At 40.6% G+C, this 27,705-nt stretch overlaps 2 protein-coding genes across 2 annotated transcripts in view; one reads left to right on the top strand and one right to left on the bottom strand.

Annotated features, from left to right (window-relative positions):
* Positions 1–1,257: 1,257 nt before the first annotated feature.
* Positions 1,258–22,067, bottom strand: slc9a8 (solute carrier family 9 member 8). The gene is made up of 16 exons (XM_035159852.2): positions 21,723–22,067; positions 20,764–20,942; positions 19,576–19,656; positions 18,411–18,469; positions 11,049–11,132; positions 10,365–10,466; positions 10,073–10,107; positions 8,262–8,405; positions 6,273–6,414; positions 6,070–6,175; positions 5,864–5,980; positions 5,693–5,775; positions 5,489–5,600; positions 4,730–4,950; positions 3,823–3,969; positions 1,258–2,581 (listed from the first exon to the last, which is right to left on the bottom strand). Exons 1-16 carry the CDS (start codon positions 22,046–22,048, stop codon positions 2,471–2,473), a joined length of 2,049 nt encoding a protein of 682 aa, XP_035015743.1. The 5' UTR covers positions 22,049–22,067; the 3' UTR covers positions 1,258–2,470.
* A 2,133-nt stretch (positions 22,068–24,200) lies between these two features.
* Positions 24,201–27,705, top strand: part of b4galt5 (UDP-Gal:betaGlcNAc beta 1,4- galactosyltransferase, polypeptide 5) — a 29,438-nt gene continuing 25,933 nt past the window's right edge. The window contains exon 1 of the mRNA XM_035158852.2: positions 24,201–24,887. Coding sequence (XP_035014743.1) covers positions 24,782–24,887 — 106 coding nt within the window. The 5' untranslated portion in view covers positions 24,201–24,781. The remainder of the gene's footprint in view (positions 24,888–27,705) is intronic.

Genomic DNA, 27,705 nt, shown 5'->3' with positions numbered 1-27,705 from the left:
AGAATATTATAATGTTTTGTGAATTATCAATGAAAAACATTTTTTGCTGCAAATGTGTATCACTAACTGTCCAGCTGATTTGAAAATTTAGGGAAACCTTTCAGAAACATGGCTTTTCAAGGTGTGCGTGTATCGTGTGATTAAAACAAAGAATAAACTTGTAAAATGTGAAAAACACTTTGAGAGTGAATGAAGGCCGAGCTGAAGCTGTTCACTGTGGGACTGGAAACTCTCATTCATTTTCTGCCCCTCTTGAACTCTCACTTCCTACCTTTCAACCAGTTGCAGTGGACAGTGGAGGAGTAACTGGGTGTAATGGTGTAATGAATAGTAAATAATGCAGCAGTGTCATCCACTGCGACCCAGCCATCATTCATTTTTCATGCACCATGGTGTGGATTTAGACCCCCCTGCTGGTTATACATCCTCATTACAAAAATCTAATCATCAGACAAATGCACTCTTTGAATCTGACGTTATCTAATCTAGCAAAATGATGACACACATTTAGACAAGAATACAAAGAAGTGCAGTTGCACACTAGTTTGGACAGAAAAGTGACAGAGCGTGCATCAGTCTCCTCACATAGACATGCACCACCCTGAGTTACAGTGTGGAGCCAACACCAATTACACCACTGACTTCAACACTGATATGACTTCTCCCTACAGTTTAACACCCTCATCAATATGTCCTATGAGATCCCAGAAGACGTTTCAAGGGTATGTCAGCGTGTCGTTGAGTCGGACGTGAGAGCTTCGCCCGTTCCCCAGCATGACCACACGTTATTTCATATTCTATTCACTAGAGACATAATAACCTCCAAATTTACAATGCCTGAATTGATTATCTGCAGATGAAATAAGTGTAGTGACAGGGAACTCGACTGGAGCTCAAAATGAAATATATATAGATATATATATGTTGTAAGAAAATGTGCCTCAAAGTTATTAAAGTCATTAATAACAATGACATCAAGGTCCCACTGAGGATTTTCTTCATCTGAAATCACAGACACTTAATTGTAACTGACTTCTTCTAATTTGCTTACGTTATCAAACACGTGGTACAGTATTACCTGCACTTCTTTAATTTTGGTTCCTCTAAAAACATCCATAAATCGCAAATAAATGCAGTACTTCATGATACTTCTCTAAAAAAGCAGGAACTATTACATTTTGTCACGAGACATTTGCAACCATAAACTCTGTACGATGTTGCGGCTCTTCGCCCATGAAAGAAACATTTGATACTGTGCATATGTCAATAGGATTTATTATAGATATGTCTTCTATAAGTCTGAAATTGCTCATAGAGCTTGTATAAAAGCTTTCATCCCACAAAGAACACAAACATTTGTATAAATAAATAGGAAGAAAATACATTAACATTCACATGATCAAATTCCCAGTTACCCACACATTCTTCGGTGGCTATATTCTCAATAGAAATCCATGAGGAAAAATTACAAAAGCAACATTTCGAGTTCTATTTTATAGCTTGAACTGACTTAAACCTTCACAGTGAAGAGGCAGGAACCTCACCAGAGAACGGAAACTGTTAGAGAAAGGTTGATTTAAGGAAACCATACTGGGACCATACTCGAAAAAGAAAGCAATTTTCTAATTTCCTCAATTCTTCATTATTATTCTCCTGTAAGCTGTGTTTAATGAAATGAACAGTATTGGTTTCACCGTGCATGTTTTGCTAGATTCAACTCTCTCCTGTATTTCTCTTTGTTGGCTGGTCGCTGGAGGGTGAAGCTCATGCAGCACTTCTTGTTTTATCTTCAATACATGTATGCATACATACAGTATGTGTCTGTATAAATTAACTCAGAACCGTTACTCCACATGCATAACCCAGTGAGAATTCAATCTAGGAAGAACAGGAAGATATTCAAAGCAGCAGCTTGTGGCTTTTCACTGTAAAAACAGAGGCTGCAGCGACTTTAAGTTGACAAGTACAAATTCCAGCACATTTCAAATAAGCCGGTGCCACATAACAATGAACAACACAAAAGTGAAGAGAAAAAGGTGAGAAAGGTGCTCTAGTATTGCTTTACATCAAAAATTGTCCACATACCTACCTGATCCACCCCCCTCAGACCAAAACCTTTAGAAGAGAAAAGTTTCTCAGGATCAATAAAACGTCCCCTGTGCTATTCGGCAGATCGATTAACTCTCATTTCGATATCCTGTCAGTAAAAATATGGCATTCATAAGAGAAACACAAAATTTCACAGATTTCTTTTTTCCTTCATCCAGTGTTATAATTAAGTAAAGTTTGACACATTCCAGGCCACTTAGTGTGTTGAACATCCACAGTGGGCACCGAGGGAAACTCCTTTGTCACATAAACATTGTGGCAGGTGAACAAAAGGAGAGTGTCCTCACACACATCCCCCCCCGCCCAGGGACACACAATGTCCATCCATTGTTTTCATATGAACTGTCTGTGTCTGTTCAGTTCAAAGAAGTTCTGCCTCATCGTCGTCCTCGGAGCCTGAGGGTCCCTGGCGAACTTCTTCGTACCACTTGTTGGTCAGGGTCTTCATCTGGATCCGGCCTCGTAACAGGTCCTGTCAGACACAGATCAGTTACATACACAACACAGATCCACACATCGGCATGCAAGAAGGAACAAACAGGGCCGTGCAGGAATACAGACATGAACAGGAGCAGATGGATGAACTAAACAACACATCTCAGAGTAAAGTACATCTGTGAGAACGCCCAAGTTGGTGAGCCCCTTGTGGTTTACTGAAGATAAAATCCTTTTGAGTTTGAAATGTCTTCCCTTGGCAAACAATGCAATGTTGCTCTGTTAATGACCAGAAATTTAGAAAGTGCGTCCCCTTCTAAAACGATATTTGCTTAACGTCCAAAAACAATAAACTGAGTCAAACTGTAAATCTCCATCATGGGAGTAAATATTTCTGTGGTCGTGGGAACATTTACCAAGACTAATGATGTAAATGAGCACAGCCGCAGTTAAATTGATTTGCATTAAGTGCTGTGAAATAAGATCTGATGCTGGGCTGTTTAGACACTTGCTGCTACACACAAGGGTTTTCTGCTGCTGGAATAGTCGTTGAAATGAACAAGTGCACAAGTGTTTTCGTCCAGTAGAAGGAAGTAAGTACAGTGTGTGAGGAAATGTTAGATAAACGATGTGATGTTATTTTAGCTCAACGAAAAGATCAATTAATATATGAGGGGATCTTAGGGAGTTTCTGTAATAATCTATTTAAACTGCTTTAAGTATATTACTGTCTCAAGAACCATTCATCTTATAAGCTTCACACTCGGCATGTGTGTTCTTCAGGGCCCAGGGAAGTGCAGTGTCAAATTTGATGTTTGAGTTGGATCGAGCACTGTCAATAAAATTTGTATAAACCGCTGGAACTCATTGACATAAGTGACGCTATTGATCATGACAACAGCAACTGATTCTCCAGGTCAGGGTCCAGCTTCACTGAACTAAACAAACAGGTGAACAGCTCTTTGTGCAGCAGCAACTGCTTCAGGATTCTGCAGACGGTGACCAGCAGCCGGTCTTTACTCAATTACTGCAGCTCGCTTTTACAGTTACAGGTGAGTATCCTTGTACAGCTTTAAAAAAAAATTGGGAACATACTAATTAACTTCTGAGAGAAAGTACAACAATTACAAGCCTCATAAAATAGGAATTTACTGGGTGGGTGATGTATTGTGAAGCATTTCTATTTATTGGAATCAGTATAACTACAAAAAAATGAAATGTGTTTAAGTGGTCGTGAACAACATCATGTGACCTCACAGGACTTCTGTTCTCTCTCACCTCTTGCGTAAGCCTGCGAGTGAAGAAGGGGTTAAGGTACTTAGCATCAAGCCACAAAAAGCCCTTCAGATCTCGTCTCTGGTAGATGTGAGCCTCGTACTCCTCCTCTGTCAGTTCTGATAGGTGCTCCGACTCAATGGTGTTACCCTAGAGAGACAAAGGGAGAAGAAAAGAGGGGCAGAGAGTCAGATAGATGGATAAAAAGAAATGAAGTGAGACGGGCCAACAAATGAGACAAGAGGTGAAAGACACGGAGGAGAGAGGAGGTTTGGTGCAAGGAAAAGTCATAATGACAGGACAGCGCTGAGGGTGCGGGAGAGTGGAGATCACACGCAGAAGGATGAGGGAGAAAGAGCAGAGGGAGCAAAGAGCGAGAATCACATCAAAGAGGGCATGAGAGCCGTAAGGATAAATGCTAGATCCAGTCGCTGGTACCCTGGGGTGTAGCACTTCGCTTTGGAAGACATCAAACATGCAAATACTGTACACACAAGTTATGCAAACACACACACACCACAAGCTGCCTGTGACATCAATGGGAGGATGCACTTAGAAAGACCAATCAACCAGAGCCAATGGAGTCTTGTAAAATATTTAACACAACAGCTTTCACTCAATTCTGGTGAATTATATTTGTACTAGTTGTAGGGTTTTATCTGTGCTTGTGCATCTCTGGGATGAGAGTGCTTTGCTTCCCACTGATTCAGTGTCTCTCACACAAACCACAATAAACCCTTTGATGCTTCTCTCTCTCTGAAGAGGGCAGTAAGTGTCTGATGGCAGATGGGAGAAGGGCACAGCGACTTTCAACAAATTGTCTTTGTGTCTTTGTGTGTGTGTGTGTTTGTGTGTGTGTGTGTGTGCGCGTGCAAGCGAGCAAGTTAAACCAAAGTGCTTCATCCATTACCATTTTCTCTGTCTTGCTGAGATTGATGTCTTTCTTGCTCTTTCGCCGTGTCTGGCTTTCCTCTATGTCCATGATGCGGATGAGCGGCATGGTCCCGCCCCCCAGAAAGAGGATGGTAAAGAGCACGATGATGATAGTGGTGGTGCCGATGAGCTGCCGCTTCTCAATGGGCTCCAGGCCCAGATGGAGGCTCAAAGCGTACGGGATGGCTCCTCTCAGACCTAACAGACAGAGAAACAGACATGAGTGAGACTGCGGAACAAAAACATGTGTATATGTAAACTGAATCCTGACACTTGTACATATACAGGATATGTTTTAACTCTCGTTTAGTTTGCATTTACAATATTAGGGCTGAGAATATGGATTTTTTTCTTTAATTCATTATTAACAACAACGCAACCCACAGCTTTATGAAATTATCTGCTGGTATATTCTTGATCTATAAATTAGCAGAAAATAATATAAAGTGGCCTTCACTGATTACAGAATCCATCAGGATATGTTTTTAATGTTTTTTCTGGTCATAGGTCCAAAAACCAATGCTAGAAAAGGACGAAGTCAATGAATTGATGACCCAAATAGCTGCTGCTTAATTTTCTGTTGATCTAATAAACAATTAATCGCTACCTGTTTTAACCTCTGGTTGTTACTACTTTCACTTGGCGCCCGAGACGGGCAAACTATGTTAGGGGAATGACACTGCACTGGGAACACACTGGTAACACACTGGTGAAAAGGTTCACTGTATCATCTCACCACTAAACCACATGATGAACATCATTTTGGGGGTGATCTTGTGGTCTCTGAAGAAGTTCAGCAGGAATGACAGAGGAAAGATGTTCACCGCTCGGCCGAGAAGAACCAGGAACTGTCGAGAGAACAACAGCTGTAGCACTGACTGTCATGGCAACAATTTCAGATCCCATTTAAATAAAACTAAAGAAATACAAGAGCACTTACTATGCACCAGCTCACAAAGGATAATTCAAAATTATGTGGGAAGCTAAAGATGGAGAGACCAAGGAAGGCAAACACACACGTCTCTGGGGAGAGAAATTGAAACTTTGTGATGAGAACGTATTTTAAAATGAAAACAAAGAGAAAACAGGAAAAATAAGAAGTGCTACTGACCACACATGAAGGCTACTGTGCGCAGTGTCTGCTGCATGAGGATCTGGGTGACAGGAGACAAGTTGTGATGGGTGTAATGAGACATCACAATCCCCGCAAACAGGATGGACATAATCCCTAAAGATAGAGAGAAAGCATGTTATTACAAAACAGTCCTAAAAAGACTAACACACAAAATGCTGTAAATTGTGCCTGTGTATGCTCACCAGATAGTTTTAATCCCTCTGCCAGGCCATAGGGTAGATATGCAAATATGATCATCATCCCAAACTCCAGAGAAGGAGTCTTCCTTAGGTCAAAGTGTTTCAGAAACTGGTCACAGAGTTAGGGAACTTTTAACAAAACCAGACAATACAGAGAAGAATATCAAGTACGCAAACACACACGTGCACAAAAGAAGTCTGGATACAACAGCCGAGATGAGTCCTGTGAGGGTTCCCAGCGCAGCAGATCCAAAAAACATTTTGAGAAAATACCCCAACGCTTGCACAAAAGTCTCCCAGCCTGTAACCGTGGAGTTTTCTGAGTTGGAAAATAAACCCTCGGCTGTGCTGAAAGACAAAAGAAGAAAAGAAAAAGAAATGAGTGAAGTGAAGCCCGATCATTTTTGTTATACCTCTATCTGACTCTAGAGGGCAGAAACACTCCACCACTGAATCCTCAAAACTCAGCAGTATGAGAGAGAAAGAGATAGAGAGATCTTGTTTTAACATAGTTGTGGGGTCCAAAAACAAGGCGCCCACTATACTCGGACCTGTCCAGTTAAAATGGATTCTTTGAGGGTTAAGACTTGGTCAAGATGAGTTATGGGTAGAATTAGTTTCATGGACAGGTCTCCATAGTTTGTCATCAAAGTCATGTTGGCTAAACAGAAGTTAGCTGAATCACCCCAGTGACTCTACGGGAATTTAACATGAAGGAACTTATAATTATTATTTATTTATTTTTGAATGTTTTATGTCCATTACTTCTTCAAGATTCTTAGGTACTTGTAAACACATCAGGAACTATTAAGCACCAAAAGTTTAAGGCAAAGATAAACTATTATGACAAAATAATGCTTCATTATTTCCTATACAACATCTGTGACTTCTTTTGTAGTAAATACAGTCCCATGTATTGAGCTACCAAATTCTCTCACTTGATTCATTATAATATAGACTTTGGACTTTAATTGGGTGAAAATAATTTCTCGCCATGTCCAAAAAGTAGCATTTTGGATAGTTTTTATTTATTGTAGTAGGAAGTAGGAATAGAAACAATCTATTTGTTTATTTGTCCAATTTAAATCCTCCTTATAATTGACAGTTATTCAGACAAACAGTCGTAATTAATAATCTGGTTTTAATGCTCAAGTTCCCAAGTGAAAGCTTTAGCCGTGTGGTTGCATTGAAAAAATGAGCCATACAGTAGAGTAGCTTTCCAAGAAAGCTTGTCTGCGAGGTGCTATCAACAAGCAAATTGCCAGGGCTGTTCAGCCAATCTATTATTCATGCGTTCATTTACTCTACATGGGCACGCAGACACTTGAGATCCGTTTCACATTTAGCTGGTTCCGAGCAGGAGAGATAAAGCCAGTGATAAGATGACGTGATGCGTACAAACAAGGTTTTCCTGCCAACTGTCCGTTTCCGTCAAACCTGTCTGACAAGATTTTGTTTCCATGTTCATACGTGGGCCACCAATCTGAAGACAGTATTATAACAGATCACAGCGGTGATAACACACGGTGATACTACAAATAGACTGCTGCTCAAGTATACAGTACCCTTTCTGACAGATATGAAGACCTGAGGGTGTCAAAGGAACCCTGATATTCTTATCTGACACAAATGCTATGAAAACCTTACAGTAACAATTCAACAAACCTTATCTGTGAACGCCATGGATGCCATCCACATTCATCTGCTTGACAGATTGATAGAGCAAACAGCAGGTGGCGTTCAAAGGTTGACAGATGTCACTGACATCTTCCCTTAATCACCACTGTGTGTGAGGTGTACTGCACTGGAGCAGATCAGTGTAGCAGAATAAGGAGAACACAAGTCCTCCCAGTATCAAATGATAAAATAAATATAAATATATTTTCAAAAACCTGAAAACTTAATTACAATTAATTCTGAGAGTCTGGGGGTGTTTTGAGACTAGTCCCTATCCTGATGTGCATCACTAACCCTAACTAATCATCACCAGTCTTTCTGCCTAAACCCAATCAGAGGCAGGGTAGGTAAAATGTACATCCACCTATGGCTCAGAGGGTTTTTCCATGTTCGCAACATTTAGAGGGTAGTGGTGTCAAGCTGAGCAAAGTTCATGCATGGGCAAATGTACAGTAAACATATCCAGTGTATGTGTTGGAGAACAAACAAGCCATGAGGGGGCAGATAAGGGTTCTTACTTGGTGAGGACAATGGAGACGGCATCATTGAGTATGCTTTCGCCAAACACCAGCATGTTGAGGACCGGGTCCACCTGGAGGGCATTAAAGATGGCGATGGTTGCTACAGGGTCGACTGCTGAGATCAGCGAGCCAAAGGCAAAGCTACAGCAGGGCGGGGAGGACAGAGAGTAAGTGGAAAGTTACAGTTTAATAATGGTGAAAAGACACTTTTACAGGTATGAAAGTACCTAAAAAGCATTCAGAAACAAACACAAATGAGCAGGGACAAAACATCTACAAGCCAACAGAGACAAGGACTGCAGCACAATCATTCAGTAATTTGAGTCACATAAATATGCCTCTAAAACAACTAGAAATACCGCATCAAGGTTGTATGCCTCCACCAACTAGTGCAGTTTCCATCTACACTCTTTTTTTTTTATTCCAGATTCATGAGGTCACCATGACCTTTGACCAATGAAATCTAATCAGTTAATATTTGAGTCTATGTGACAATTGATCAAAAGTTTGCTAAAGGCAGTCTTGAGATATTGACATATTCAAGAGTCCAAAATCAAGTTTTGCGAGGAATCCTTGAGCCCAAGTGAATGTTTGTTCCAGATATAATGAAATTCCTTTTGGGAATTTCTCATATGTGACATTACCTTGACCTTTTGACCTATGACCACTTAAATGTAATCAATTCATCTTTCAGTCTAAGTGAATGTTTGTACCAAATTTAAAGAGAAACTCCTTCATGCAGATATGAGAAATATATAAACATACTTTGAGGCTACTGTGACCTTAACCTTTGACTAACAAAATCAAGTGAGTAAATCCTTGAATCTAAGTGAATATTTTTGCCAGTGGCCAGAGGCATTTTGTTACTCTTTCTAGGAAAGAGTAAAGGATGTCACAGTACAAATGAACCGCTTTTTAAAGGTTATCTACACAAAGTATGTGCCAGCACACTGTTTGTAGAGGGGATTATAGAGGAGTAGTAGAAATGTGTAGGCAGAAATTGATGGCTTGATACAGTACAGTATGTGCTGGGACAAGAACAAACCAGAAAACAAAAACAGTGTAAGTCATAACCTTTTGGGACTTCCCCGAACAAAATCTAATCTGTTCTTACTAAACCCATGTCCTGAATTCCCACAAATATCATTAAAATATGCTGAGTCATTTCCGCTAAAAGGACAAGTGAGACTAAAAACATTCTCATTGCAAAAGGCAACACCCTGCTTGAATACATAACAACAAACACACAATTTGTTCAGACTGTGTACAAACAGGGATTCACACTTGTGCACATTTACAATCTTAAGTTTCACCAAAAACACATGGGTTTGGAAAAGCGTGAGTCTCAGTTATAGTATCTCCAGCAACCCTGCTAATGGATAAAGTCAAAAGCTTTCAAACTTAACAAGAGACTGAAGGTGCCAGTGATGCTGCTGTAGATTAAGAAAGTCCCATTTCCCTTTATGTTGCTTTGGACAGAAAGAGTGAAAAGTATAAAGGTACAAAAGTTAAATATCTAGAAGTTTGTAGATATTCCTAATCTACAGCAGCATCAGGTGAGGGGTGGCACAACCGGCAGAGGCAGGACGTAACGTGTTAAGTCCGCTGTGTGTTTCTGTGTACAGCACATCGACGTCGGCCCTTATCACCAAACATTCTCTTGACATCTTCGTCAGTGTATCCTACAATCGTATATTTTTGTTCTAACATACAGCCGCCTCCTGAGAATGTCAGTAAAAGCATCCAAAGTATGTCTGAAAAGCAGCTTACGCGATACATGAATGCTAGTTAGGGGGTAAAACTCTCACCTATCAGTCATTGACATCTTGTAGATCACATCCACCTGACGAAACACAAAGACAACCTCATTGACACAAGTGTAGCACAACTGAGACAAGGAATAGTCTAAGATTCTAATAAAAATAAGAAAGTATTAATGGCTACAACATTAGAACATTTCTCCTACATGATGTGACTAAACATTCTTTGGATCAAAACGAGGTAGTGATTTTAAGGGGAAGTCAAAGAGAAATGCATAAACAAGTTCCCGCTCACACTGACAACGACAGAGCTGTGAGTAGATGCTGTTAAAATCCTTACCTGTCCGAGGAAATAGATTCCTCCTCCGACTATGAAGGCGGAGATCGTTGTGCCAATCACAGCAAAGAGGGTGATGGAGCCAATGTTCTGGAAGAAGTTCCCCTGAACGTACATGGACACACATTTTAAGTATTCATGGAAATAGTAGCATGACATTTGAAGTAGCATGGTGTTAGATAACATGTAGCCAGCATTAAGTAGGGCACAGTATAGGTACAGAGAAAATGGTTATACATTGCAAGTCATGGAGCTGAATGTATCTGAAAAAGACTGATGTCTTTTAAACCCTGTTTGAGATATTAGCGTATGAAGAAGAAAGAAGAACAAGAGAAATAAGGTCAATAAAAATAAATATAATGTTATGAGCTGCCTATGGGTTTTTCTAGATTAATTTTTAAATGTATGTAACTAAAGTGTATACAAATAATAACAGAGGCGTGAACCAAAATCAAATATACCATTTGAAAAAATTACAGTCGGGGAACAAAGTATATACAAGTTTGTTTTGTTTTTATATTTTCTTCCTTCCTTCCTACTTCCATTCTTTCTTGCATTGACTTTGTTTCTGTGATTCTTGTTCTGCACATGAGGATAATTTCATATTTACCATTGAAAAACCTAAATGTTTGTTTAAATACGTATGTAGGTTTGTCAGTTCAGCTTCATGCGCACACTCGGTTGTACCTTGTGTAAAGAGTATCCAGACTCAAAGATGATGGGAGGCAGCAGCAGAAGGAAGAACATGTTGGGCCGGAACATTTCCTCCTCCTTTAAGAGAAGAAGGACAAAGTTACAAACATGCAATTCACATCAATGGTACTAAAGCTGCAGTGCTAAGGTGATAGATTATTAACCTTGGCTTTGAGCTGCATGCTGGCCAGTAGAAACAAATTGTAAAGATATGGGGAAAAGTCCAGTTAAAGTGAAGAATAGAGTAGGAAATTCTTATTCAAATCATATATACTTTGAAAAGGGAATGTAGCCTTTTTAGTAGAGTGAACAGGGACATTTTTTATGAAACAATTTGACTTGCACAGGGTTATTACACATTCTGTCAGACTTTGTCTTCTTGAATCCGACAATAGTCTTTTATCCAAACAAATTATGTGTGTCACAGAATAATAAAACATAAAAGATTTTTATTGCATAAAACATGTGCTTGTGGTTACTATTATGTAGTCCTCAACCACTACTACCAAGTATCTGTCCGACTGATGAAGGTCGGTTCAGTGATCATCATAATTTCATACTTAGTCATGGGAAATTGTGATGTGGGAGGCCATGAATGAGCTGTGAGTAACAGCCCTTAATGTGACAAAACTCATTTGGATGTTGACCCAAGGATGATGCACATGTAAGCGCACACGCAGACACACACGCAGACACGCAGACACGCACACGCAGTATTCATCAGGGATAAATGCCTGCCTGCCAATTCTTATATGCATTTAAACACAACTTTTGACAGGCTCTCTTCCACTTGCTTTAAATAGGATGTGAATACCAACATATGCTTTTTGTACTTCTATCTTAGTGAGGATACTTATTGACATAATGTATTCCCTAGACCCTTAACCTAACCTTAACCATCCAACTAAATGCCTTACCCTAACCCTTACCTAAAGCTAATTCTAACCCTAAAACCAAGTCTTCCAAGTCTAAAACCACCCTCAAATGATCGCCCAAATTGTCCTCACACACACACACACAGACAGAGAGAGAGAGAATCCCAGAGACCTTAGCCCTCTGATTATTTCAGCGATATAATGAGATCATTGTTGCTTCTCAGTTAAATGGGCCAACATCACAGATCACACGTAGGAATCATGTGCCTGTGCGTTACGCTCTGGCTGCCAATGTGTCTGTGGATGACAGGGGAGTGGGAGTGTGTGTGTGTGTGTGTGTGTGTGTGTGTGTGTGTGTGTGTGTGTGTGTGTGTGTGTGTGTGTAAGTATTGCTCATGTTGTGGGGACATAAACGAAAGTCCCCATGATGTAAATCATTAGGGTTAGGCAAGTAGCAGTTATAGTAAATAGGCCCATATTTACTCAACAATCTCTTTCATCGTATTATGTAAGCAAGTTTTGACAGTTGGTGGAGTCTAAAACTAACAGGAAGTTTCATGTGAGGTTTAATCAAAAAGGAGTTTACTTTACACATATTTCTGTAGAAACGAAACTAAAAACTTTTGCAGAATGAAAAATCTCATTTTATAAAAATAATTTGAATCACCTATTATTGGAAATAATCTGAAATTATTATCTATTTCTTTACATCTAGGCAATAATTTAAAACCAAGACCTAAAAAAAGCAAGCAATTTGCGAATGAGGTGAGACAATATCACAGCACACATATTGGCTTCCGCTACAATGATGACACCAACCAACACTATTCAAGAAAGATGCCCTAAAAACAGGCCAGACACACTGAAGATAGCCTGTAGAGGATGTATGCTGGAGTAAAAGGTAATGCTTTAGCTCACTATTACTTATCACACATTCACATTTTAGAAAAAGAAAGGCAGCAAGGAATGCTTCCAGGTCACACCTTTTCTGGACATTCATCCCAAAAGTACTTTACCCTTTAGGTTAGGTGAAAGGTCAACAATGAATATGAACACCTGAGACATAGGAAGTTGTATATTAGGCATGTACTGAAATCTGACATTAAAAGCTGAAGTCCTGAACATACTCTTTTCATATCTACAAGCTTCCACTTCTGACTATATGTCGATAAGAGACTGTTTGTAGCGGATGCCATTAAGTGTTCAAATCCGTATCAATTAACCTGTTAACTGATCAAGAGATTACTAGGATTAATATTGATATTATTATTGATTAGGCGATTAATTACTTACTTAATAAATTCTAAAAACTATTTAAAATGCACATCACAATCACTCAGAGCCCAAGGTGGCCTTTTCAAATTTGTTGTTTCAACCAAACAATTTCAGAATATATCAATTTACAATGATATAAAGAAAAACAGCAAATTATGACATTTAAAATGCAGAAAATTTGTGCATTTTTGCTGGATAAATAAACAATTATTTAATATATTTATAAAAACTCTTGTTGATCTCTGTTGATTGACTAATTATTCAGTAGGTAAGAAATCGCCACATTGACCTCCTGAAACCACGAGGGAAAGTTGTGGACCTATGGAGGGGTAAGATTTCAGGAACATGGATGCTGAAAGACAGCAGAGAAATAAAACGTGTTGTAAAAGAAGGAAAGATGAAATGAATCCAGAGAGCAGAGGAGGGGCGTACTCTGGGGAAGTGCTGAGACAGAGATTGAAGTAAATGAGAAAAGATGAATGCCAAAGATGAAGAGAACACAGTTAAAAGAGGGTCGAGCGATAACAGAAAAATATGAGCAGGAGCGACGGAGAGACCTTCATTCAGAGTACAGGCTCCCTGAAGGATCAGCTTTGACACACTGTGACATCACCACATGGGAAAAAGGCCCCTGAAACCACAATTAAAACTGCTCTCCTTGTGTGTCTCTCTCTGCGGCATGGGAGATATCTATTAAAAGTATGTGCTGCCCTTTGGGGCTTAAAACACACCACTGCAGTCACTGAGGAAAAATGAAGAGCCTAGATTAAACAACGCATGCTAGAATGCTAAAACAGGAAGCAAACCAAAGTATTATCTGAAGCACACTGGAGATGCAAATGTAGTCACCTATGCATCTCTCTCTGTGCTTTGCCTGCAGAGACAAATTGCTGCTAGCGAGTTGCTTTGTACTAGCATGCTATTTCTTCCTCAATCTGTGTCAGAGCACAGGGGAGAGATGGGCAGATGAGAGAAAAGGCAAAGCAGTGAATAGTACCAGAAACGCACATGCGGGAAAAGAGCTTCTTTTCACACGCTGGATTGTACGAAGGGGACTGAAAATAGAGAGGTTGGTCGGAGGAGGAGGAGGAAACGAAAGCAGATTGGTGGTGACAGGATGCTGCCGCCTACGGGGTTTGCACACCCTTGGTGGTTTGTGAGGAAATCCTGGAGGCTTGCTATTAGCCAAGTAGGCCAGCTTTCGAAACGTGCTACTGACTGGAGATGTCACACGCCTTGAAGGTCTCACACACACACACACACACACACACACACACACACACACACACACACACACACACACACACACACACACACACACACACACACACACACACACACACACACACACACACACACACACACACACACACACACACACACACACACACACACACACACACAGCCACTAGATGTCGCACCAGCTTCTTGAAGCAAAGGACAGAAGGGAAAAAAAGCTTTGATGGCCACACCATTGGCTTCACTTGAGCTATAACTCCCCTTCCCCAATAAAAGCAGAATGAATTTGGCCCCTTAACACAAATGAATAAAAAAAATTATTTAAATAAATTAAAAAATCCAGGTAGCTTGTGCGTGTGCGTATATATATATAGATTGATTGATTGATGATGCATAAAAAGGGTTGCCAGTGGATGTATTCCTTCTGTGATGGTGAACCTTTAAAGGTTCCATATGAGATTTTAAACATTAATAAGGCCAAATATTTTCTGAGCAGGTAGTGAAGTCACACTCCCTCTGTGTGTGTCTTGTTATCCCAGAGTCAGCGCTGTTTGTTATAGTGGCCGGGCGAGTTCATGTCAGTGCATGGGTTTCCCTCCCTGTAAAACCGCTGGCCCATCCCATGTTTATACTGTGTAAAGGCACTAGCTCTGATTGGCAGGGATGTAAAAATTACATCTTGGTAGCCAGCAAATAACTTTTTTATGTTGTTCCGAGATGCTAGTGGTGACTTCAAGTTGCAGCGAATATTGTCAATAGCCGATAAATAAGTGCACTGTAGACACAATTTCAAAAGAGGTGCAAGTGAAAAAAGTGATGCTGATAGAATCACAGTTTTGCCACTGGCTGTGTTAGTCACTTACAGGTTACATGGCGCGCCCTCCTCTAAGGGGCTCTCTCAAACACAAATAGGTCAGACATAATAGATTTGCATCATGGCCTGGGTCTCCACCAGCCTGTTAACCACTTAGCATTTCCATGTTCCTGCAAAGAAGCTACTGGATATCACAGTGTAACCTCATAATGCTCTACTCAGACAGTTTTTTTTATGAAGCTGTACAGAGATCATAGATCATGAAGCCGTGTTACCGGATGAGCAGGTATGCTTACTCAAAGTTAAACACAAAAACAGAGATATCGGTTTAAAAATTCACAGGACAGGGGCAAACAGGGGAAAGGGGCTCCAGGGGCTCTGGTTACTAGTGCCGATGACTCAGCAACACCCTGGGGCCCCCGGAATAAAAAACAATGGGCCCCTGTGTGCAAGAAACACTAACACAACCTGTCCTGTTTTCCTCCCTCCCCCTCACTCTACACACCCCTCTTTCTACCTCTCTTGTTCATTTGTTCTCTCACTCAATGGCAGAGAACAAGGAATGTTAATTAAAGGATGAGATCCAGGAAGAAATAAAGGAGGGCTCACAGGGACAGGCAGGGGAAGATACCCAGCGAAGAATAGCGGATGCCATTATGGATAGGTAACGGGGGGAGATAAAGAGATGGGATTTGTAGCAAAATAAGCGAGCAGGAAATGAATGACTGAAGAAAACAGACAGGCACAGAACCAGAGATGAAATAGTGCAGCACAGGAACATCACGTTTACTGGGTTTCGGTGGGTGGGGGATTTCCTGGTGAAGGTGCAGTGGGATGAATTGCATCATTCAAGAACTAGGGAAAGCCTGTTTTCAACAAACCAACACTTCAGCATTTGTGTTAGAAAAGCGATATGTATAAAATAGGCCCTGTATGGATGTGCATGTGTGAACTTAACACAAAGGGCTTTGACTGGTTGTTGAGACTGGAAAGGTGCTATATAAATGCAGTGTATTTATCATGAACCTTTTTCACACCAGACATGTTGTCAAAAAATGTAATGCATGATGGTTGAATTTCATTCAGCTGTGTCAGTTTCAGGGTCATGAGCGCTTTCTCCCTGACAACTAACTTACACTTAATAACAAGAATACTCTTTTTGTCTAGTTGAACTTTTTAGACAACAATGAATGGAGTTTAAGACCCATTTCAAGTATGACAGATATGAAGAAATGTCCCCAAATTACTTAAAACTACCATATAAGTGAAAATAGTAGAGAATATCCCCCCAAAAAGCTGCATTATCTCATAAAATGCATGCACAGGCTGTAGGCATTCCCACAGCTGAGACGAGTGTAGTTATGAGTTCCACGTTGGTGATTGTAGTTTTATTACATATCTGTATATCTTTATCGTTTAATAGACACACGGAGGCATGACAAACAATGCATGTCGGAGAAACAGCCCATGTAAAAAAGAAAACAACTAATTTGAAAGCATTAAACTAAATATATTTAGTTGGGTAGACTAAGACCAAGCACATAATATTTTTACGTAATTAAGAATTTGTAAGGTCTAAAATTCAGATAACTGAATTTTAGTCTCTTTAAATGTTTGTATGACCCCATGCAAACCTTGTTGTTCAATAATTAAATGGCTTATTCAGAATAAGATCTACTATCTACAGCAAAGTGAATGCGAGACTTTTGTCACAGCCAATTTTAATATTAATACCTCCAAATTAACCATTTGAATTTCTCCGGCCGTGCTGCTAAAATTATGTTTAGACATCTGTAGGCTTGCTAACATCAGCTGCAGTACTCACACCATCACTTTTGTTTTCTTTCTAAAGACCAAAAACTCTAATTTTCGCAACCGTGGAGGAAGTGTGGCATTTCTCAAATTTCAGCCATTGATTATTTCCATCGAATAGGACAACTACATCCAATACCTGCTGCAAGCTAGCAATCCGTTTGATTTGTGTTGTACACTGAACACATGTAGGCTTAAGATCAAATGAATATGTGAAAAGATTTCAGATTTTCAGCTTTTATTTCTATCTAAATGTGGAACAGAATTTAGGACACGACATCTATTTATCAACCAGACCACTCGATTTTCAGTGGGCAAAAATAAAGGAACAAATGGTCTTAAGAACAGCATCAAGCCTGAAAACCACTGACATCCTCAAACTGTGGCATTCGTCACTTATCACACTTAAGCATCCTTTTACCGCAGACTTTGGTTTCCTGTTTTATTTTGGTATTTTTTTCAAGAGGAATCTCTTCCTAGGAAGGGGGATGCTATGCTCTTTGATTAAGGTCTGGTGATTGACTTGGCAAGTCTAAAACCTTCAATTTCCCCCAGATATAAGCCTTTGTTGTGTTTTGAGTCTCAGTCTTGCTGGCTGATGAAGTTTCTCCTGATGAGTTTGGCTTCACCTCGCTCTAATTTGGTGACAAAATGTCAATCAGAATTCTGTACTACCATCATGAGTTACATTATCAATAAAGATTAGTGAGCCTATCAGTGTCCCAGAAGCAGCCATGCAGGCATAAGCCATGATACCACCTCGATCGTGCTTCACAGAGGAGATTGTTTTTTTCTGGCTCGTGAGCAAATCTGTTCCCCACACTTTGGCCTTTCTATTACTTTGTAGAGGTAAATATACGATTCATAAAACATTATTCCACAACTTTTGTGGCTCATCTCAATACTTCTTAGCAAATTACGATTTGGCCTTTTGATTCTTATGGTGGTTTGCATCTTGGTGGTATGAGCTCTGCTCTCAAAGTCTTTGAACAGTGGACTGTGATACCTTGACCACTCCTCTGTGGAAGACGGTGATTTAATGTTTTTCTTCACAGCTTTCACAAAGTTTCTTGTTCGATGTCTGTTGCTCAGCACAACAGTTGTTCGTAATTGTTGTATCGATTTTAAACCCACATGCCTTGGTATTGCCAAAAGTTTAAAGGGGCTGTGTGTCTGCTGTTCATGTTTGTGTATGGAGGACTGTGGTTTTTTGACTCAATGCTAAATGAATCAAACCAAACTAAGCACCATTCATTGCGATATCGGTCATTTATTGTGTAATGCAGCCATTGCAGAGTGGATAGAAGAAGAGAAGCTGTGCCGACTTGTCAAACACTGTACCTTCCAGTTGGCTAGCTCCTGGAACTCAATAAGCTTGATGAAGCCTCCCATTAAAATCCCTGGAAAGAACAAAAGACATGAAAAACAATATCACTGTTTAAATAATATACTACTTCATATGGACATTTCAATAAAAACAGAACACAGATAGAGTGCAAACCTGAGGGAAAGTGCTATTTTAGTGGTTAAAACAAATGGATGGCTGGCAAATGACCACCATAGTTCGGGGATAAATTAGATACAAAGGGTATAAAAGGGCTATAGTCTTAGTTTTTGTCTTTGAGAGAGTCCCCTTGGGCCTTCAGCTCTCCTCTTACATGGCCCCGCAGAACATTAATTAAAAGGGTGAGAGAAACACAAAGATGTGTAAAGGGCAGAGAAAAAGAGAGAGATAAGATTGGAAAAGAAATTAAGTACAAGCATCAAAGCTCTGTGTAAGACCCAGATTTACAGGAGATGGAACGAGCTAGCGCAGGGGAAGACACTGACAATGACTAGATGAGAAAGAGGAAGTTACGAGGAAGGAAAAGTAGTCCCTCCTGATTTGTAAGCAGAGTGTTATCTCTCTACAGCAGAGTCCCCTGCGCCAAACACTGAGAGGAGCGCCGTCTCGTGTGCAGCATGCCGGGCATGAGAGAGGAAAAGACCTTCAGGGTCAAGACAGATGTGTGTCACTGAGTTTGAGAGAGTGTAACTGCACAAACATGTGAAAGGGGAGACAATGGAGGGGTTTAGAGGAAGTAGAATTATCCTCATGTGACATCACAAAAAAACAAAACTTTATCTCTGTTTCTCTGAATACTTCCTAAATCCATTCTCGTTCTAAAATACACATTTGATTTAGATTTAAATTATTTTTCTACTATAGCCTTACAAAACTTTAGAAGATGAACACAAACAGTCAGTAATGTTAGGAATCAACTATGACATACAGTATGGTTCAGAAAGGATGGATAGAGTACCAGATTTAAATCATGGCAACACTATGGCATTTACTTCATAATTTACACAGGCTCTTAAAAAGCAAAGGTTTTTTGGCAAACTACCAAATAATTTCAGTATTAAAAAAAAAAACATACTTTCCTAGAGAACTCTTAAGTACAGAAACATTTTACACTCCTAGATCCAGCCTGCACAGAGTGATGCTTATGTAAGATGTACTCACCCAGGGACACAACAGCCACACTCTCTGGAAGAATATTCAACTTGAACTTGATAAGCAGGTGCACCAATATGATGCAGATACCTGGGGAGAGCAAAAAACACGCGAATGAATATTTGGGACAAATACATCAATGTCTGCACTGCCACATGTCACAGCAACTCAGATCAGCCCAAGTAGTCACCACATCATCTAGTGTTAAGATCTGGGCAAGGATGTCTTTGAAAAAATACAAATCTACTTGCTTGACATAAGGACTACAATGCAGTGGTTTGACACAAAAATTTAACTTGGGAAACGGTGCATTGAAAGATAATTGCCCCCAATATAACAAATTAAATTCACTTCTGACAGTAGCAAAGGCAACCATTGTTTATCAATGTGCTAAATCACAGTTTATGTATATTAGCATAATTATGATGACAAACCCCAAGGCCACAATGAAGTAATTAAGTAAAAGGCAATTCATACATATGGTAAAAAATGCAGAGCTGCAAATTAGATAATCATAAGACACTGCGTTGGCAACACGAGAGGTTGCATAGGTCAGTCCATCAAGAAAAGCATTTACAGTCAAAGGGGGAAATAAAATATCACAGGAAGTGCTATTTAGGACTTTCTAGATTGTTCTCTGAAACAGTTTATCAGGCAATCCACTAATGAGTTGGTATAAAAGACAGATTTTTTTTGTATTTCTAGCATGTTGTGCTTCTCAAACTCAATCAAATGTTTGTCATGATGAACTATTTGATCCAAGAGAAAATACCATGGTCGTTTAGTTGGGAACAATAGGCATGATTTATGTATAGAGTTAGTTAGTAACCCTATGCATGATTTATGCCACTTCCTTTCTATAAACCCCCACAGTGGTAAGCATTTGACTTAACCTGCAGTGAACTAACTTGCCTAATGGACACTGTTTGTGCCTGAAGAAGCATTTCTTGACCTCACACATGCTAATGTTCAACCACATCCTCTTCTTTGTCAAATTCCTTCATGATGGATCATCCACACTTAATTTAGTTAAACACTCAAATGGCTGTACATTTGCCTTCTATTATCGTTTGCATGAAGACTAAGTAATGCATTTTGTGTAAGCCACATTTTTATTGAGCATAACAGATTGAAGCAGAACCAAAAAAAAAGAGTCGGGTAGATATTCAGCAACACTGTAACAGAGAGTCTACCTACCAATAACCAGCAGGCTGAAGAATATGGTCAACCCACTGGACTGCTCTTCTTCTTGGGCCTTGACCCCCGTCTGCACAGGCAGAATGGGTTTGGGGGTTGGAGGAGCTGGGGTGCTCGGCTTGACAGTAGTTGTGGCAGTGTGGAGGGTCTCATTGCCGTAGTTGTCAGTGCCATTAGACCTGCGTGAGAGGGAAAGGGAGAGGAAATAGTTAGTTGTCTCTATATGTTAGCCCCGGGATACCCTGACAATCTGTCCTGGGTTTTCCCCCGCCTCTCGCCCCATGTCAGCTGGGTTTTGGCTCTTATAACTCTTACAGGATAGGCTATCTGGATAATGGATGGATGTGGTGTAACAGCCGACTAAAATGAGGGAGACTTGGAAAAGTGTGCATAGAAAGATAGGTGTCAGAGGCAGCTATGTCAAGGTGGTCGCCTATTGTGTTTGTAATCACAACTTTGAATTGCTTCCTGCAAGGTGATGATGCTTGTGATGCATAAAATCCACATCCTTTGCATGGGTTACAGCCGATGTATTCATGACTCCAATCACACAAACACTATAAAAACTGACATGAGCAGATTATTTTTGGGCTTGGTTCATGCGGGTTTAAATTTGCATATTATACTTGTGAGGCGGTTTGTACATATGTATATGATTTCCAATCTCGGGCTATTCAAATTTTACTGAGGTCAATTTAATGTGTTGCAAGATTCTGGCAGGTTTACATGACGGGAATATTGAATTGTAGTTGATTCATATATCAAGTATTGCAGTTTTTGCTACAGTACGTGTTAGGATAAATATGTACAATGTTTATTTAGCTACATCAAATGGAAATATGCAGTGAATGTCAGCTGATAACAAGCAGGTTTGTGATTGGACTGCAGTACATGGGAAATACTAAAGAAGCTATTAGCTAACTAGCTTCACAGTGCTATTAGTGTTAGCTGTGTCAGACCTGACAGAGTGTCCGTCCTCTTTCGGGACGTTTGAATCGACTCCATCTTTTTGCTCGTGTTTCACAGGTGTTTCTCGGTTTTCTGCGGTAACTTGTTTCACGTCTGCTCCGTCGACATCTCTCTGGTGCAGGTCCGGAGGGTGCCCTCTCTCGGCTCGCACTGGTACGCACGGGTTCACGAGCAGCAACACCACGGACAGCAACAACACTCTATGGCCGACGCCACTCATCCTCAAAACAGTCCGTTTGTAGCACAGACCCGCAGCGTTTTGTTGTAAAATGTCACTGACAGTTTCATGTCGACGTCTCCGTGGATCTGTCGACATCACCGCCCCACTTCCTGGTGAAAATGGCGCAGGGAGTTGTAGTTTTTACGCAGCGTGTCCAGTATCGAGGAGCAGCGCAGAAACAAACACACGCATTTTTTTTTTTTTGTTGCAGCTATATGGTTTAAAATGTATTTCTTATAGTTGCAGCGCTTAAAATGTAAATGTTTAACTGTTCAGGTAAAATGTTAATATTCACAATAATTCCCGTACTCAATTTCCCATCAGTCCCTGCAGTGTGTAGTCAGCCTTCCGCCCGCTGTTTCATGGATGTTGTAGTTTTATCGCAGCCTGCACGAACTGCAAATCCCCTGCAGATGTATGAAAACTACACGTCACCTTTTAAGGAGTCACATTTTTGTTGGACGCGAATTAAAAATTATATTAAATAGGAATATTGTCAATTAAATGAAAACAAATAATAATTATGACCCCGTATAAACTATATTCATATTTTTATAATAATAATGAATATTTAGGGTGGGTAGAAACCACCATAACACTACAGTTTCCTAAGGCCACAAACAAATCTATAAAAGTTTCAAGAGTGTCATTAAACACTCAATGTAATGACCGCTGATATTTAGATCTAAACCTGAATACAGTTTCAGTGTAAATATTGAAAAATAATTAGTTGGTTTTGAAATATCTTTTTTTAATTAGCCACTAATTAGACCTGAGACAGCAGAATCTAAACAAACTGTGAAGTGGAGAGGTACAGGTTTTAAGGCTTTTTGCCAAAAAGTAGAACAGATCATTTTAAATCCTTAATCCTCTTATCATGACATGAATACATATTGAGCCTCCATTACTAACACATGTCACTTATGTCTGTATTAAAGGGCCTCTGAGCTAGGGAATTTCAGGCCATTCCTATTAGGCCTTGTGTCTAATTTATGTGGTAAAACTCAAATCAAAGTCAAAGTCAACTTTATTGTCAATTCGGCCATATATGTACAGGACATAGATTGAAATGCTGTTTCTCTCTGATCCGCGGTGTAAACATATAAATAGACAGAACATATAAGTACACAACAAAATAAGTACTAAGAACATGGTAGACGGTACGACATAGTATGCAGATATAAGGCACACGGTGGCACAATTACTTGTAGTAATCTTATAAATATTGGTGCATTAATCAATTGATTATGTAATTATAGAAAACAGATCAGGCTAATTAGCATCACTATTAACCTTTTGATACATAACATGGGTCAAAAGTGACCCGGCTCAGATTTTATTTTCTATATTTTTGCAGCTTTTCCTTTTTTTGAAATAAATGTATTTTATCATCTTGTATCTTGTTTTTGATACAAAAAATCTTTATTTTCCTTTTTCCTTTCTTACTTCATAAACAAACTTAAATTGTGTACTTCTACATAAATCTTAGACACATGGGTCAAAAATAACCCATACAGTATGCATTCACTACGGAACACCTGCCATACATTTCACACAGCTGCTTCTGCACATCTGATGCATGTAAGTCTTATTTTACAATCCATTACTAGTGAGAAAGAGAAATATGTACAATTCTTACTAGCTGTAAGCTAGCTAGCTTATTTTCTGGCTAGCTCACCATAGCTAGATCAATCAGAATCAGAATCAGAATCAGAATTCTTTTTATTGCCAAGTATATTTACATATACAGGAAATTGCCTTGATGTGGTTGGTGCCTTTGGACATAACAACAAATCGGACATAAAACAACAATATATACAGAAAAAACAATAGGCACGTGCGGTGCTAAGGTGCAGTGATTGGTTCCGGATAGTGCCAACAATATATAAGTTATAAGTTATGTGTCAACGAAATATAACTCAAAATATGATATTGATATGCATTTGAAAATATGCTTTTGATTCTCTTATCCAGAGTGTTAGTATGGCTGGTCGTTATCATTTCAGTCTTAAAGTTGACTTGTCACATATAAGATTCATTTTCTGTCATCAAAGGAGCCTTTTCCTCAAAGGAGGGTTCAGAGAATGCACTTGGACTGGCCTTACTAACCCAGAATGCACGCTCTTTTCTTTACATGTCCTCATTAATATGTATTAGAACTGCAGGTCACTCAGCTAGTCTATAATCGTCTTTCTTCGTAAATGTTTTTGCACGCAACGACGTTACGGCGAAGGGTTGTCACTCTGACTGCGTTGCTACGAAACCTCGGTCGCCAGGTTACGCTGTTGCGAGCGCGTACGTTCTTTTTTTTCTTTGGTGAATACCGTTGACGCCCACTCGAGGTATTGCTCATTTTGCGGAGGGGCAGTTCCATTCATAGGGCTGAAAGGCAGGCAGGCAAACAGCCGGAGCGGCCGAGCACCCGACAGCGACGTAGTGTGTGAGCTAACTGATGGTGTCTCACTGACGAAAAGACAAAAAAAAACACCAGGCCAGGTTCCGCCCGCGCTGCTGTCACCGCCCGCCGTCTCCACACCGGACGTACGCCGAGCCACAGCCGAAGCCTTCCTCTCGGAAATGGATTCTGCGTCGTCTTGATTGAAGACTGGAGGTGCTCTTCCCCTCGACCTGTCGCGGAAATACACGAACTTCCTCGTCGCCTGGTTTCCTCTCGGCTGCCGCAGACCGACCGCCTCCACTCAGCTCATTCAACCGGGAGCGTCCGCACACCGCCGGCCCCCCACCCGCGACATCTGGACACAACCGCTCCATCGTCGCCGCTGATAACGCAAAAAAAACGTGCCCGTGTGTTGGCCGCTGCTTGCCTGTATGATGCCGACACATCTGCGGTTCCGGAGAAGGTCATTTGGGCTCATATTCCTCTTTTCGCTGTCCACCACCGCATTGTACTTCATCTACTCCGCCCCCGGAATCGGTGAGTCCCCCAACCCCCCCCCCCCATCAAAATGCGCTGGTGTTGTTTGAAATGCTCGGAGGTTTGGGCGGTGTAAGGCTGTTTGTATGGCCCGTTAGGTCATGTGTGACAGATCGGCTCGGGGGTGCCGCCCGAGCGAGGGGGCCATGCGCCTCTCCTGAGCCCCGATCGCCACCCCCCCAATCGATGATGCGACCGAGCTGGATGCTGGAGCTCAGTCCTGTGATATCCATGTACCTGACCATGCTAATAATAGGGACTCTAATGAGCATCATGGCGACTGTAATCACACTGATGTTAGCAGGCCTGAGAGCTATGATTATAAAGCATATAGCTGAGGCCACGGGGAAGGAGGACATACGCTATATTGGATTCGATTTGGGGGCTCATCGTTAGCCAAGCCGACCCATGTGCATGCCACATGCCTCACCCTGTCTGTGTGACTGTGTTTCTGTTCTGTCAGAGGTCACGTTATGACTCATGGATTCGTAAGCATTCAGTGCGGGTTGTATTGAAACCTGAGCAGAGAGATGACAAATCATTCCTTGCACCATCTGCTGCCTGTAAGTCGCATGCATTTGCGTAATATCATGTACTGAATCCCACCTATCAATAATTCATCAATGTGGCTCATCTCCTCCCTCCCCTTTCTCCTGTCGCTCATTGTGTGTGTGTGTGGGGGGGAGACCTCAGCCTTCTGGAGTATCTCACCCTACCCTCTCTTGGATGCCTTCCAGCTCAGGCCCTGGTCCACTCTTCCTGTATCAGCCTGGACACATGAGGGCAATAATTCATGTTGTGTGGACCATTATCTCCCATGTGGTGCCCAAACGTCTGCTTCTTTATTGTAGCAAAACAGGAAGAGCTTATCTCCAGGAATAGCTCTAATGACGATTGTAAAACTTGGACTTTCGTCAGGTTCTGTCCTTGACTCTGTGCCAACCAGATATGCATTGACTTTCCACTGGCTGGATTAGAGAATATTGATCAATGTCTAAACGTAATAAGACAGTTGACTACATACTTATATATGTGTGTATATATATATATATATATATAGGGGTAATGAAGAGGGAAGTTCACAAATACATGTTTGAGGAAACACTGGCTTACTGCTTCATCACCTTCGTTGGGTATCCTGTTGTGCTGGCTGAAGAGACAGGCTTGTCGAGGTCGGGCTTCCTTGCAGCATGCTTTAAACCTTATCTGCTATCCCCCCCCCTAACAACATGCATTTCAAGAGAGCATGGATCAAGTGTGAGGCAAATACACTAATAGCCCCAAGTTGTCAGAAGCAAGACAGAAACATTTTAATTTCCAACATGTTTACAATCAGTATAGTAGTCAGCCAATAATGAGAGCCTGTCATTGTTGAAACAGATGGTGTCTGTGCGAGTGAAATAGTGTTTTATGTCACAAGTGCAGCCTTTCTAAAACATTAAAGAGAGAGCTCGTCCCTCTTACTCATCAAAATGGGTATTGATTCATTCACGCTTTTTACCTGCTCTGGACACCCCGATCAATAATTGTGTCAATTCTCATATGGTATTACTGACAGGAATGTTACTGACAGGAATAGCCAGCGCGAGTCCCAATAACGGGGAACAATGATTCCCCTAAATGTGAAACAAATGAACAAATAAGTAGCTGAGTGACTGGGCTAAAAATAATCCTTTATTCACTTGTTCACTATTTTTCCGGCTGAGGTATTGATGGTGTCTTGTGACTGACTAAGAGCGGCACTATCCATCCTCCTGGGTGTTGACTACTGCAGTGCTGTAATGGCCATGTGGATTACTGGTGGTTAGTTCAGAAACAGAACAAGCACCAGCAGGACCAGTCCATAAATTATAGATGATAACCAGGAGCAAGGCGGCTGTTCTGTTCAACTACTGCTGCTAAAAGCTACAGTTTAGTCTGTTACACTCGGGTTACTTAGTTTTAGCAGCAGGCCTGAACAGGGAAATCATTTGGGGGTTGGGTGATGGTGCTTAAAAGAAACGGTTCCGATTTTGTTTTTTACATAAGGTGGTATGATTTACTATCTGGTAGGGATGTTGACGGGTAGACATTAGCTGAGGTTTCATCTCCTGTGGTCAGAGTTTCACCAGTGAGCCCGAGTCTTGCCAGACAGACAAATGATAGCAAATGGGGCCAGTTAACAAAATCATTTGAAACCACAACGCAGCATTAGCATTCGACTTAACAATCCCTACATCCTATTAAGTGTCTTTGTGGTGCTTTTCTCAGAATTCTGAATATTGTGGAACAATTGAAGAAAGAAAACCATCCCATGTTCAGAGAAATATTTGACACGTATAAACGTTTTATACTTCAATCGGCATTTCACCAAATTGCTCAGATGTACAACTTTTAACAGAGGCGTATATATCTAGGAAAAATAGCTTTACGAATTCAGATTTAAAGACTAAATCCATCAGTATGTGACACAATAAGCAGGTAATGGGCCTGATGAATTGACAGAGATGTCCTGTTTTAAGATGTTCATAATGTCCACTGTCATATTCTGCATCAGAATCAGGCTCAGCTAAGGATGGATTAGAGAAATTTACATTTCCAATCAGTTTTGTTCTCTTTTAGTGAGTTACTTAATTTTACAGTTTGCTTTCACAACCTCCACACTTTGAGGAGGCTGCTCACAAGTGCAGGGCATGGTGCCCCTCGCAGGCTTCTAGACGTTCTGCCAATCAGAAGAAAATGGGCTTTTAAGGCCTCAGCTTTTAAAAACGCCTGAGCTAGTATTTCCCGTTTCAGTCAGAGACTCGACTTAGGGGCATAACAGGCAGTTTGAGATAAA

The sequence above is a fragment of the Hippoglossus stenolepis genome, chromosome 6, assembly GCF_022539355.2.
Source record: "Hippoglossus stenolepis isolate QCI-W04-F060 chromosome 6, HSTE1.2, whole genome shotgun sequence".
NCBI lineage: Eukaryota > Metazoa > Chordata > Actinopteri > Pleuronectiformes > Pleuronectidae > Hippoglossus > Hippoglossus stenolepis.
This window is presented reverse-complemented; position numbering and strand designations above follow the sequence as displayed.

Coding starts and splice junctions, on each gene's coding strand:
- slc9a8 (XM_035159852.2), bottom strand. CDS start 22,048: ATGTCGACAGATCCACGGAGACGTCGACATGAAACTGTCAGTGACATT. Junction 19,657..20,763: donor CTTCAGCCTGCTGGTTATTG/GTAGGTAGACTC, acceptor TGCTCTCCCCAG/GTATCTGCATCATATTGGTG. Junction 10,467..11,048: donor CTGGATACTCTTTACACAAG/GTACAACCGAGT, acceptor ATGTACGTTCAG/GGGAACTTCTTCCAGAACAT.